Source organism: Astatotilapia calliptera, chromosome 13 (genome assembly GCF_900246225.1).
Source record: "Astatotilapia calliptera chromosome 13, fAstCal1.2, whole genome shotgun sequence".
Classification (NCBI taxonomy): Eukaryota; Metazoa; Chordata; class Actinopteri; order Cichliformes; family Cichlidae; genus Astatotilapia; species Astatotilapia calliptera.
The window spans coordinates 15,330,111-15,343,075 of NC_039314.1; the positions used below are offsets into that span (position 1 = coordinate 15,330,111).

General features: G+C 39.9%; 1 protein-coding gene across 2 annotated transcripts in view; it reads left to right on the forward strand.

Annotated features, from left to right (window-relative positions):
- parga (poly (ADP-ribose) glycohydrolase a) overlaps positions 1 to 12,738 on the forward strand; it is a 28,443-nt gene extending 15,705 nt beyond the window's left edge. For both annotated transcript variants that reach the window (XM_026189990.1, XM_026189991.1), the window contains exons 10-18: positions 1,010 to 1,089; positions 1,185 to 1,245; positions 1,706 to 1,781; positions 4,856 to 5,003; positions 8,756 to 8,834; positions 8,927 to 9,035; positions 9,578 to 9,683; positions 10,782 to 10,910; positions 11,507 to 12,738. In XM_026189990.1, coding sequence (XP_026045775.1) covers positions 1,010 to 1,089; positions 1,185 to 1,245; positions 1,706 to 1,781; positions 4,856 to 5,003; positions 8,756 to 8,834; positions 8,927 to 9,035; positions 9,578 to 9,683; positions 10,782 to 10,910; positions 11,507 to 11,688 — 970 coding nt within the window. In that variant the 3' untranslated portion in view covers positions 11,689 to 12,738. The remainder of the gene's footprint in view (positions 1 to 1,009; positions 1,090 to 1,184; positions 1,246 to 1,705; positions 1,782 to 4,855; positions 5,004 to 8,755; positions 8,835 to 8,926; positions 9,036 to 9,577; positions 9,684 to 10,781; positions 10,911 to 11,506) is intronic.
- The last annotated feature ends 227 nt before the right edge of the window (positions 12,739 to 12,965 follow it).

Consider the following 12,965-nt stretch of genomic DNA (forward strand, 5'->3'; position numbering starts at 1 on the left):
CTGTAAATCCCACTGTAATTTACTTGTTTCACTTACACTTTCTCATAGTAATGTTGTCCTCCAGGATACATTATGCCAAATTAACACTGACTAAAGGAACTGATGGGGTGAAGGGGTTCACAGAGGATGAGTAAGGTGCTGTGTAAGAAAATAGTGTAGAGAAAACCAAAACTGACATGAAAAAATTATCTTAAATAAATAGCTTTTTTTTCTTTACTCACAGTAAGGCTTTTAGCAAATTACCTTTTCATTTAATTTGTTCCCTCTGTTTTTATTTCTTTACCGGTCTGAGCAGAAAGTGGTGGGAGGGAGAGATGCTGAACTATGGTTAGTCATCAGCTTAGGTCGCTTTTAATGGAGGGAGTGTACTAGAATGGGGGTGATTTAAGCTTTCCATCCAATGCTCTCTCCATCCCTCCACCCTAGTTTAATAGTAACTGAAAAACTGAAACGGGGCCTCAGGCAGTGCCGTTGTATGAAGGATGAGGGTAGATGGGAGAGACATCATGCCAGTTTGAAAGCGTGACTTCACTCATGTTCCTGTTGTGCAGTGAGCTTTAGATAATAAATGAGTGAAACATTAATGCCTCTCATCTTCTAAAATGTAACACATTATTTAATGTCAAAAATACAGGTGCTATTATAAAGTTTTGGAACTTGCCCCATAAAAATCTAAAATTAGACCTGAATTAGATTTGGCTTCATGTTCCATCGTAGATATTCTGGAAAGGTTATGCTTTCAGCATTGCTGTGGAAGTGTTGCTGTGATGACTTGCACTTCTACATCCCCTCCCGTTGGTCTACTGGATAGTTGGATGGATAGCACAATGCCAAGTGTCACCATTCAATTTGTTTGACTGTTTATATGCCTGAACGGCATACAGACACTACTTTGAAGGGGAGATACTGTACATTTTACTCTTTTTTTCAGAAGTTGTATAAACCTTTTCATGTAGTGTTTTAAATTAAGTGTTTTTTAACTCAGACATGCATTTTCTTTTGGTTTCAGGTTGTTTGAAGGTCCTTCACCAAGAAAAATTGAGAAATTGAAAACTCTGCTGTGTTACTTCAGGAGAGTTACACAGACTAGTAAGCAATGAAAATAACTAACATAATGTTGTAGAAGTTGTTGCGCTTCCCTGTGTCTTTCAGTTGAATAACCTTTTGTCTGCTTTATTTTTAAGCACCCAAGGGTCTTGTTACATTTACAAGACAAACACTAAACAATCCACCAGACTGGGAAAGGTAATAATTACTTCTCTGGTTCCTTATGAACATAATAAACTAATGAAGTGCATTTAAAATAAATTATTTTGCTATTCATGGCATACTCTGTCCAAAACAAATAGTATATTCTGCATTCTGTGAAGGCATATAATTGTTGTAGGGGAGTAATTGTTATTTTAACAGGAAGTAAAACCCTGAAATTCTATCAAAGTTTCACTAAATCTTTCCTGAATAACTCTGAAGTGTGTTGATTTTGTCTGAGTGGGATAGTGACCATCAACTCCTCATAGCTTCTTTGGTGCTCATGTGCACAGATAATTGCCATTATATAAATTCCTACAATGAAAGTAGTAGTAGGACAGTGTTTTTAAAGGGTGGATTTGAAAGAGTAAAGGGCCCCAATGTGGATGAGAAGTCCACATGAATGTTGAAGTGTTTGTAATCGTTGGGTTTTTTTTCTCCCCTTTTTTTTGTCCAGCTCTCAGACTCAGCTGACACGCCTGCATATCACTTGTGAAGGGACAATTGAGGAACATGGATATGGAATGCTCCAGGTAGGAATGTTTTACCACACACTAAGCACACAGTTTTACCTCTGACTTCAGTAATTAAATACTTTCATGTCATCCATGTCTTGTTAAAAATATCCAAAGCACTTCTTAACAGCATCTTTTCTCTTTTAATGTGAGAATTTTAATTTTAAATACAAATAGTATTCTGCAGTTTTTTACTGTGGTTACACCTAATGAGTATGATTCTGTCAATCAGTCTATTTTTCTTGCTTAAAAAGTAAAAATATGACCTTCAGCTTTAAACCAGTTGTATGATTTTTGTGCATATCAATGCAAGTTATTGAATCTCTGTCTGCAGTGACTCACCCCATCTTCTTACCCCCCTTGTTGTTTCTGTGTAGCTGCCGCATTAATTTTACTCTAGTTGACAGCTGATGTATACACATGAGTAGCTCCGAGTGGCAAGGGTGGAGGAGAGGACCCTGGAGTGGGGGATGAGGGAGAAGGAGGCACACAGAGACAAAGATGACGTCGGGGATCCATCTCACTGGGGTGACCCAGTGAGCTTGGAGTCCTGTAGGCGGATTGATGGCTACCTCAGCAGGCTGGATATTGGTTGTGTGTTGAGTTTTGATAGGGCAGAGCGAGCTGTCATCCTGTCGGGAGGTGAGATTGAAGGGTGGGGGGTGAGGTTAGGGGTAAACCAGTGAAGGTGAGGAGTTGAGTGGCTGGTTAGAAAACATACACAAACCCACTGTCACACAGATTGACGTAGCTGTGGGCCACTGAGCAGAACCTTCACCCCTGACAAGCTGTTTAAATATCCGCATTGTGATTTGAATGGGATGTTCTCTTATGCGTGCCACAAAAACAAGATCTGGTCTTTCAAGGCATGAAGCTCAAGCACCACACTGAAAATACTTCCCCAAAGAAGCATGAGTCCTAGAAATAAGCACAAACATATCGGTTATTGGTATGGATTTATCTTATTTCAACAAATCCCTGGGCTGTTTTTTAAAATTTTATTTCTTGGACTCTATTCAGTGTAGAGCTTGAACTTTGTGGGTAACAGAGAGGATTTTGAAATGTGGAAAATGTCATTAATATCAGTCCAGACTAGGGATGGGTATAGTTTAGTTTTTATCCGATACCGGTGCCAAATCGGTACTTTTGAAACGGTGCCGGTGCTCAAACGGTGCTCAAACCGGTGCTTAAAGAATGGAAAAAACACAAACTTTGTCCTAAACCTCTCATGTTTAACTGTTTTCCACTTTTTCTTTGGTCATTTTAGCCCTTTTAGCCAGGGTGAAGGGAGTATCTGCCATCAAACAAGAGGACAGCCGCATGTAGCTATGATGATGTTTGCTAGTTCACCTTACGTGCATTAATGTAATAACGTGGTTAGCCTACTCAATGTAAATTAGCTACTCACGCAGAGAAGAACGGCTGCTGCTGCCACCATCATCCGTCATCATTTCTGCTACACTGGCAGGGCTAGGGGCCAGGACTCTCCTCTTCGTGTTTTTGGGGGATGTTGCATAACAGGTAACCCACCCGCAGTACATGTGCTCGGTGTGAGGTCTCGCAGCAAGCTATCAAATACGGCGCATTTCTGGGCTTTTAAAAAAAACGCTATGCGTCACCAGGTGTTTCATCGGATTTCAGGTGTTACCTCCTTTGACAGTATCACAGTATCAGCTTAAAGCACTTGTTGCTGCTGAGTTTGCATATTTTGCTGTGAAGTACAGCCAGACTTTTGACCGCTTCGCCTTGGACATTTTTAATCTGTAGCTCTGCTCTAACAGAACGTACGTACCTGGGCCCGCCTACTATCCTCAGAAACGTAAAATGATTGGCTAGAATCTAAAGTGTATCACAGCTCAGGAAAAAAAAAGCACCGAAATAAAGCACCGAAATGTGCGCTGCTTTTCGGTCTGGTTACTACCGTTTATGTCAGAACCGGTACCCATCCCTAGTCCAGACTGTTATTTTGGTCATTTCATATCATTATATATGTATTTTTTTTAGCTGGATTGGGTTGAAGTTTTTTAAGACTGAAAAACATGGTCATGTGACTGCAAAAGAAGCCTGACTCATCACCACTCCACCACCGTGCTTGACATGGTTTGAGGTGTTTCTGCTGAGAAGCTGTGTTGGTTTCATCAAACATCTCCAAAGGACATTGTTCAAGAAGTCTTGGTGTTTGTTCAGATCCAACTTGGCAAACCTACACTGTGCTGCCATGTTCTTTGCAGAGAGAGAGAAGAGGGTTTCCCTTGGCAACCCTTCCATACTATTGTCTTTTTCTAATTGTATTGTCATGAACTTTCATTTTTAACATGGTAGCTGAGGCCTGTAGAATCAGAGCTGTAGCACTTTTCTTTTCTTTACCTGACTGTATATTGATTCTCAGGGTTTGTGACTTTAGATTGTGACACTAGGAGTTGGTGTCAAATTGGTTTGGTTGTAGTTTTTGACATAACTCAAATATGTTGTTCAGTCTTAAAAATTTCAGATGGACAAGTCCTTTACTTTTAGTAAGTTATAAAAGATGCAACTGGATAAAACGCAGATAAAGTTGGCAGACTGCTGAACAGCAATGACCTTTTATTGGCCGGTTCCTTTTTCTCTTTGTTGAATAAACACTGAATAGATAATGAATAGTGAGGCCTCTTAGAAAATGCAAAACTCAGACATGTGGGAAATCTGCACACATTCATGCACTGTAGATTTGAAGTACATCTTTAGACTTCATGGGTTGTGTTCTGTTACAATTTCCTGATTGGATTATTTCCATGCAGGAAGGATCATTGCAATGATCTTTATAGATTTATCTGATATAAATGGCCACAGTGGACAAAAGGATAGATAATGAGACACTAATTGAAGTATTTGTTTAAATAACAGGAGTGACAGTGACAGAATTTCACAAATTCTCTCATTTATACTGATAGGTCAAAGGGCAGTATGTCATACCGTACATGTCATGTCATGCAACAAACCAAATAGAAATCTGTATTTTTTTAAATAAATGTTAATTTCAAGTTTGAGGCCAAACAAATGTCCTTCTTTTTTTCTTTTCTTTTTCTTTTTTTTTTTTTTTTGTATTTCACTAGGTGGACTTTGCCAACAGGTTTGTAGGTGGTGGAGTCACAGGACATGGACTGGTCCAAGAAGAAATCAGGTTCCTTATCAACCCTGAACTCATTATCTCTCGCCTCTTTACTGAAGCTCTTGAATACAATGAATGCCTCATCATCACAGGTGTGTAGTTTCTTTCTTTTTCTCACACAAACATATGTATTTTTAAGTCTTGAGGCTTTGATTTGTATGACATTTTTACTGGGAACTTGATCACTGCAATCTATTTTTTTTTTTTTTTTTTAGTTAAAGAAAAAGTGATTTCATGTTTTGGGGTTGTTTTCAGATGGATAAGAAGGTTGTCTCCCTGCTCTTTCTGCCTGGGGAATGGGTCCTGACTTTTGTTTGTGCTTACAGTATGTGCTGAAAAGTTTTCTTGGAGTCACTGAGCAGGACGCTGTAAGAGTCACCATGTGGGGACTTTGTTGTCCTCCAGGGGATCTCCATGCTCACCTGGGCAACAACAATGAGAGCCTGATGAGCATGATCCTCCGGAGAGTCCATTTATTAGTTAGAACCTCTGATTCAGAAGGAACAGTGTGGTTTCAACCTGGTTGTCAAACACTGGAAAAGGTCTTGATCATCTCAAGGGAGTTTGACTAACGGTTTTCCCTGGGATGTCCTGTGGGATGTTTTTCAGGAGTATTGTGTATTTGGCCTCTTGTTTTGGGCTATAGCTAAGTGAAAGCATGCTATGCATTGCTGCCACTTAGTTGGGCTTGTTTGTGGTGGGGTTTGGGCTCTGCCAGGTCTGCCCTTTGTCACTGGTTGTCTTCATAACTTTCATGGGTAGAATTTTGAGGCATAGCCAAATAGCGGCTTGTCTCTAGCTTGAGGGCCTCAGAATCACCTCTTTGCTTTTTGTGAATGAGGTGTTTTTTTTAATTCAATGACTAATGGCCTCCTGGTCATACTGGACTGGTTTGCAACTGAATGTGATATGGTGGGAATGAAATTGGCAAGTCAATTTTGAGATAGTAGTTGTTGGCTGGAAATGGGTGGAGGGCTCACTCAGTGCTCACTCCACTTGCTGTCTCGAGTAGAGGAGCTGTGCAGCGTTCGGTACAGTGTGATCTGTGGTGGTGGTGAAGAGACGGCAAAGCTATCAATTTACTGGTTGATCTACATCCCTACTCTAATAAGTCAGTAGCTTTAGCTAGTGACTGAAAGAGTAATTTTGTGGACATAAGTGGGGGAAGTGAGCTTCTTCCGAAAGGGCTCTCCTATAAAGATAGGATGAGGAGTCATTTAGGAGGGGCTCAGTATTGAGCTGCTATAGTACCTTTACATATCAAAGGACATGGTCGAGGTGGTTTAGACATCTGACTAAGATACTTACAGGCACCTTCTACAGGTATCGCCTACCAGGAGAGGATGTGGCGGAGTCAGGACGTGCTTGAGAACTTACATCTGTTGGTTGGCTGTTGGTGTCCCCCTTCTATACCGCCTTTCAGAGCTTGAGGAGGTGGTTAGGGAGAGGAAAATCTAGAGTACTGATCCTGCAACATAGAAATATTGTCATAAAATGGATGGATAGATGGATAGATAGATTTATTGATTGTGTAATAATACTTGAGTATCAATGCAAGCTGTCCCCTTATGTAATGTACATGTACTGGATTATTTCAAGTAGAAAGTAAACACTATTACAAAACATATAGAACCACTAGACACTGATATATGGTGTAACCAGACTATAAATACTCTACATTTAATTTATCTTCATGCCATGGGGTATATAGGCTATTATTTGGCAATTATTCCTTGGTATTGTGTTGGCTTTCCTCTTTCTCCAATAGAAACTAGACACATCTATGTATCTCCCCATGCCTTTCTAGTATTACATTTTGGTTCAAACCGGTGTTTCGTCCATCACTGAGTTATTTTCTCCTGTTCATTGAGCTCTTTGTGTTTATTGGGCTCCATTTATTTTTGCCCTCATACTTCCTTCCAGTCCGAAGGTAAATCCATTGCATTGATTCAGATGGGACTGCTTGGTTATCCTTCATTTCTCCCAAGCAGAATTGCTCTATTTTTCAACCTCCAACTCAGTGTTTCGGTTATTCTTTCCTCTCATTTGCCTCCCTCTTGCAATTCTGGTCATCCTACCTTTTCTTTTTTTCTTTTCCATGCCTCACATCTCGACAGTGTCAACAGAAAGAAGTATGTGCAGATTAAGATATGCAGACGTGTGGAAAAAATATAAACACTTACTTTGTTTTACTGTTTTGATGCTTTTATTTCATAAAATGATCATTTTGAGACATTATGCTGTTTGATAAATTCATCTTTTTGGCATGAGAATATATCTTTTTGACTTAAATCGCTCAAAAATGCCTGCTATTGATTGATTCTGTTTTTTTGTAACGTGACACAAATCTGAAAAAAATTAAAATACATTTGCATTGTCGGATGTCCCTCGGCATACTTTATATGCTTGTTATTTTGGTCGGTTGAAAAGTAGAAAAAACAAATAGGATGACGTTCATGCTGCTGGACCACTTTACCAAAGAAACACACACAATGGAAAAAAAAAAACGAACTCTGTCAGCAAGCCAATCGTTGTCTGTTTTTATGTGGCGCCATGTTGTCTTCCTTGAAATTCCTATCTCTCCCCAGTGACCTTCAGGTGGTTAGTCACTGTCCCCCTCTTTCCCTCCCCTTATAGTGCTTCCCTCCCTCTTCCATCCTCCTCCTCTCCACTTAACTTTATTACATTTGGACAGAAAAGAATTTATAGCCCAACTAAGGTCATTGCTGCACTAATGGAATGGGCCAGTTATGCCATAGATTCATTAAAATCTTCAGTATTCCTTGCACGAATGCTGTGTTTCCTCTTAAACTCCCATTTCTCTTGCTAGACTCTTTTCTCTTTTGTCGAGTTGATCATATTTCTTCATCTTTAGCGATGCCCTAGCACAAGTCTTCAAGTGCATCTGGAACTTTAATGTCAGAGTACTTGTAAAACAAAACTCAAGTCTAAGTTTGAATGCCCACTGGCGTTTTACACCGGAAGACAAGGTCTGCGATGCAATCTCCTGATGGACGTCAGCATAGCGGGATGCCATTATGGGCGGTTGCCAGACTGAAGTGGCTCAAGGTGAATAGAGAGGAGGAAGAATTTTGGTGGACACAGTGATATGGGCAGCCTGTTCTTTGACGTTAGGAGTCGCTGGTGTTGTGGAAAGCACTTTAATTGCAGTGCTGGACCTGCAGTGGCACAGTATCCTTTAAAGCAACTGCTCCTTTTGTTTGCACAGCCAGTGCCTTACTAGAAAACGCAATTTCTGTGGAAACCAAAAAAGTTTTATATGTAATGCAGAAAAAAATGTACATTAAAATTTTTTTATTAAATATTTGCAAAATTATCCATAATTGCTGGTTTTTGTTCTAGTGGCTTCTGCCCATTAACTTAAGAAACACTTTCTCATACTCTGCTCATACAACTTTAGTTCACATGTTTAACTTCTACTCTTCAACAAAGTGTAATATAACCACATCATTCCTAATGTATGGAGCCTTTAAGGGGCAGCCTTTTCAGAAAGAAGCATAGGTGTATTATTCTAACCCTTAGGACATAACCCTAGGTGTTACAAAGGACTCAATCTCTTAAAAACACGGGTGTGTCAGTAATTAATTTTTGCTTGTTCTGTTCTTACATTTTCTCCCAGTTGTAGCTCAAAGCTTTTCATTTAAAACCCCATAGCAGATTACTTATTAAATCAGTGGGCTTTATTCGTGACAATTCAATATAAGCTGATACTCTGTATGCTCATGTGGAGCATAGAAAGCGCTAAATTTGATTTTAGAACCTGCTGTGTGCTTTGACTGCTGAGCAATGAGTAATATTGTATTTCCCTTGTCTTATACTGCAGGAGCTGAACAATACAGTAAATACTCTGGCTATGCTGAGAGTTACAAATGGGTGGGTATCCACAAAGACGAGACACCCAGGTAATTTTTTCTCTCCCCTCCATAGGATTATTTTTGTGTTTGTTGGTACTTGTGCTGATATTTTAAATGTAAAATCTTTCTTTCATTCCCAGGGATGACTGGCAGAGAAGATGTACAGAGATTGTGGCCATTGATGCTCTTAAATACAGGCACTTCCTGGAACAGTTTCTGCCCGAGAAGATGACCAGAGAACTCAACAAGGTGAGGGAAGATTTAGTTCAGCGGTTCTTTTTCCAAACATGTTTGTGAAAGGTGGCAAGAAACCTATAAAGTGCTGCTCTAATTTGTAGTACCTTTTTAAAGGTGTCAGTGCGATGGTGCCGAACACGGCCGATGTTATATTGTTTTTGATAAAATGTTCACTACCATGAGCTTTGACATTTTGTCTGGTACAGCTGCTAAAATCTAAGTGATATGTAAAACCGCTTAACTGCTAAATACTACATATCTCTCAATAGTATTACTCCCAATTTACTGCAGTTTTTTTCTTCACATGACTAAGAAAAATATATATTATGCACTTTTTTAACGGACTTTTTTCTCTTCTCAGTCGAGTAAATGCTTTATTGCATATTTTTATATTTGCTTATGGTTCAGCCTGAGGGTTAACACTTGCCCCCACATTATACATTAATGTGATTTTAATTAATTTTAATAGACTCTGAGAGATCATAGAAAAGACTGTACTGTTTGTTTGTCTTCCCCACTCTTACATCCTTCTCCCTCTTTTGTTTTCGTTCCAGGCATACTGCGGATTCCATCGAAATAATGCCAACAGGAAGCACCTCTCTGCAGTGGCCACAGGCAACTGGGGCTGCGGAGCTTTTGGCGGAGACACACGGCTCAAAGGTATAATTGGATGATTTATGGCAACAAAATCTATAAACTAGGCTAGCATCTGTGTCACATTTCTTACGTTAAAAATTTAAGGCTGGATTCCCAAGACTGCAGTGAATATCAGTAGCTCAAACTTGATCACGGCATCTCCCAGTCAGTAGAGCCCCTGCTGAAGGACTTTCAGCATTTATGTAGCTAATGGTGTACGACAATTTCCAAGATGCTGTTTCTCTCAAGCCTCTCTAGTCAATTAGAAGCTCTCCCAGGGTGTCACTCTCCTGTCCCTTTTCAGTCTTTTATAGATCATCTGACACATTTATGTTTTCCATTAAATGGGCGATTGATTACAGAGAAAGACGACCATAAATCCAGCTGATGCTGGTCTCAGTTTGCTTACACAACATCAGTCTTCATAAGCAGGGAGACCCTTACTGTTGTTTTTTGGCCAATTGTGTGTTGGATGTGCAGAGTTTTCTGTATGCCTAAATTCATGGCGCATGTACCCTGTTTTTGCTGTGCACATCAGTGCTTTAAGGCTGTGCTTCTGGACTGTTGGATTTAAAACTGAAGCTGCTAATTTCCTCTGCAGCATGCTATGAATAGATCCCCTGGACTTCACATAGTCCCCGAGGATGATATTAGCTTCCGGGGGGCCCCGCCCATTAGCTCCAGTGTTAGCATAGTTGGTATTTTTGGAAGCTAATAACTGTATTTTACATGAAAGTCCAGGAGCTGACTTGAGATGTGGTATTTACATAACACTAGTCGGGTATTTTGAAGTAAAGATTACAGAGCTTTTGCAAATGATGTCATTAATCTGAACTGTATAACCATTCTGTTAAATATTTAAAAATCATGAAACCTAATTTGCAGGAGCTCAGAGACTGAATGCTGTTTACGAGGCTATTCTACCAACACTGGATTATTTACTCCACTAATACAAATTGCCACTCATGTTCTTTTATGCCACAGGCTGTACGTTATCTGGCTTATTGACCAATTATTTAGTCTGTCATGCTTTTCAGCGCTCAATTACACCTTTATAGTTTTATATTCTGGAATGTTGTCGCCTGAATTTTCGTCTTGAAATTCGCCTTCTCTCTTTTTCAGCGCTGATTCAATTCATGGCAGCAGCAGAGGCTGGGCGAGATGTGGCGTATTTCACATTTGGAGATGCTCAGCTGATGAAAGATGTTCATGAAATGCACGCTTTCCTCACCGAGAGTCGGGTCACCGTTGGTAAGATTCACACAAAAGACGTTTGTGGCTAAGCTGTGGTCACTCAGTAGAATTATTAGAAACAGGAACTTTTTGCTTTTGTACCTCAAGGGAGGTTTTCCTTCTTGGTGTCATTACAGGACTGTGTGTATAAATAACAGCACACACTCCATGGGTATGTTAAGGTACTCTACCATATGGGCCATCTCCCCGCTCCTCAGCCCATCCATTCAGCCTGAGCCGCAGAGTGGATTACTGCCTAAACTGGCCCCGGCCTCTTCCCTCTCCCTCTCTTCATTTTTCTTCTGTTGACATTTATTGAAGCCTTTCAGAGAAATTCCCCTCTAGCCATCCATTTCCTAAAGTGGAGCTACAGGGGGGGGGGGTTGCAGTATGCGAGTGCGTATGTGCGCTTGATTTATAAATGAGCCCGAGTACACCTTCATTTTTTTTTTCTTACCTGCTTGAGTGTCTGTTTCTCTCGTTCACGATTCGTTTGTGCTTTTGGTCCTATTCTCTTAAATCCCGTCTTCCTTACATGTTTCTTGACCGCGTCCCTTTTGTCTCTCCTCCACCTCTCTTCCCCTCTCTCCACCACCCTTTTTTTACCCTCACAGGGCAGCTGTACGACCTTTTAAACCAGTACTTCAACGAGGTGTGCAAGAATTGTCACACGACACGACCTGACGTCAGCCTCTACAGATTCATCTATGAGACAGTCTCTTCCCCAGCAGCCTCCGACACCTTGAACACTGCTAAGGATTCTGGGATGTCTCCTGTGACTTCAGACTCTCATTAACAGGAAAACAACTGTAACCTAATCTTACCTCCCTTCTCCTTTCACACTTTGTAAAAGAGGCAGTGTGCCCTTAGTATTGTGGTTACGGTCACTTGTTTTCCCTCCCTCTCTCTCTCACACACACACACACACACACACACACACACACACACACACACACACACACACACACACACACACTTTAAGTTTGTGATCCCAACATGCAAGCTATCAAAACACATTTCTGCCTTTCTCACTGGTGGTATTATAGGAATCTCATAGTACGGCACCAAATGTGGTGACTTTTTTCAGAGACTTATAGCAATAGTAAATCCTGGTTGCTGTTCTTTCTTTAGTCCAGATGTAATGTGGAGGGTTTGGTTTTTTTGTTTTTATTTTACACACTAAATACAAATATGCCCAAATATTCATCATATGCATGGTTGTGAACAAATTTCACCATTGATAATCCAGGACATGATAATCCTCCGTGGTTATCGTGTCTTGTATTGTGTTTGCTACACTTTCTGGATGAGTTGTGTTCTCTACTTACTGTACCCGGGCTATGGTGAGGTGCCTGAATGAGATGCCATTCTGTAGTCTATGCATGGGTAACATTTATTTATCAAATATTCTACAAATATATGCTGCTCTTTTATATCCTGTCTGATACCGAAGTGTAACATACATATTGTCCTTAAGGCATATTTTACTATGGATCACAACAATCAAAATGATCACTAGTAATGTAAATCATCTCAAATTAAACATACAGGAAATTTAAGCTCACAGTCTAGACGTTTCATTTTACTCTGAACAACTTCATTTGCTACATACAGGGGGATTGAATAAAGTTAAAATGGCACGAACAATATTTTTGTTATATGTTTTTACACAACATTTATTTTGGGGATCACGTTTTCTATTATTTACTGTGTTTTCTGATTGGCAGTGTGGATTCTATTTAATGGGTTTGGTTACATTAAAGCCTGTGAGTATTGCATAGAACTGTAATTTAGGCTTTTAGGTTGTACGTTTTATTATAATTTCTTAATAAAAGTATGACATGTATTTCTCTGCTCTGCGTTGCGTTTCCCTGCTCAAATAAACACGGTTCACTGAATAAAGTGATCGCCACAATGTGAAATTTAGGCGCAATGATTGAACCGAAAATTCTTTAAAGAGGTCGTTCTGTAGTGTAACATTATGTAGTTTCTATACATCAGGGTAATGTAATTATCCATCAAAAATAACAGATTTTGCTGCAATCTCGGGGCTTCGTCCAGTTTGGAACAGTG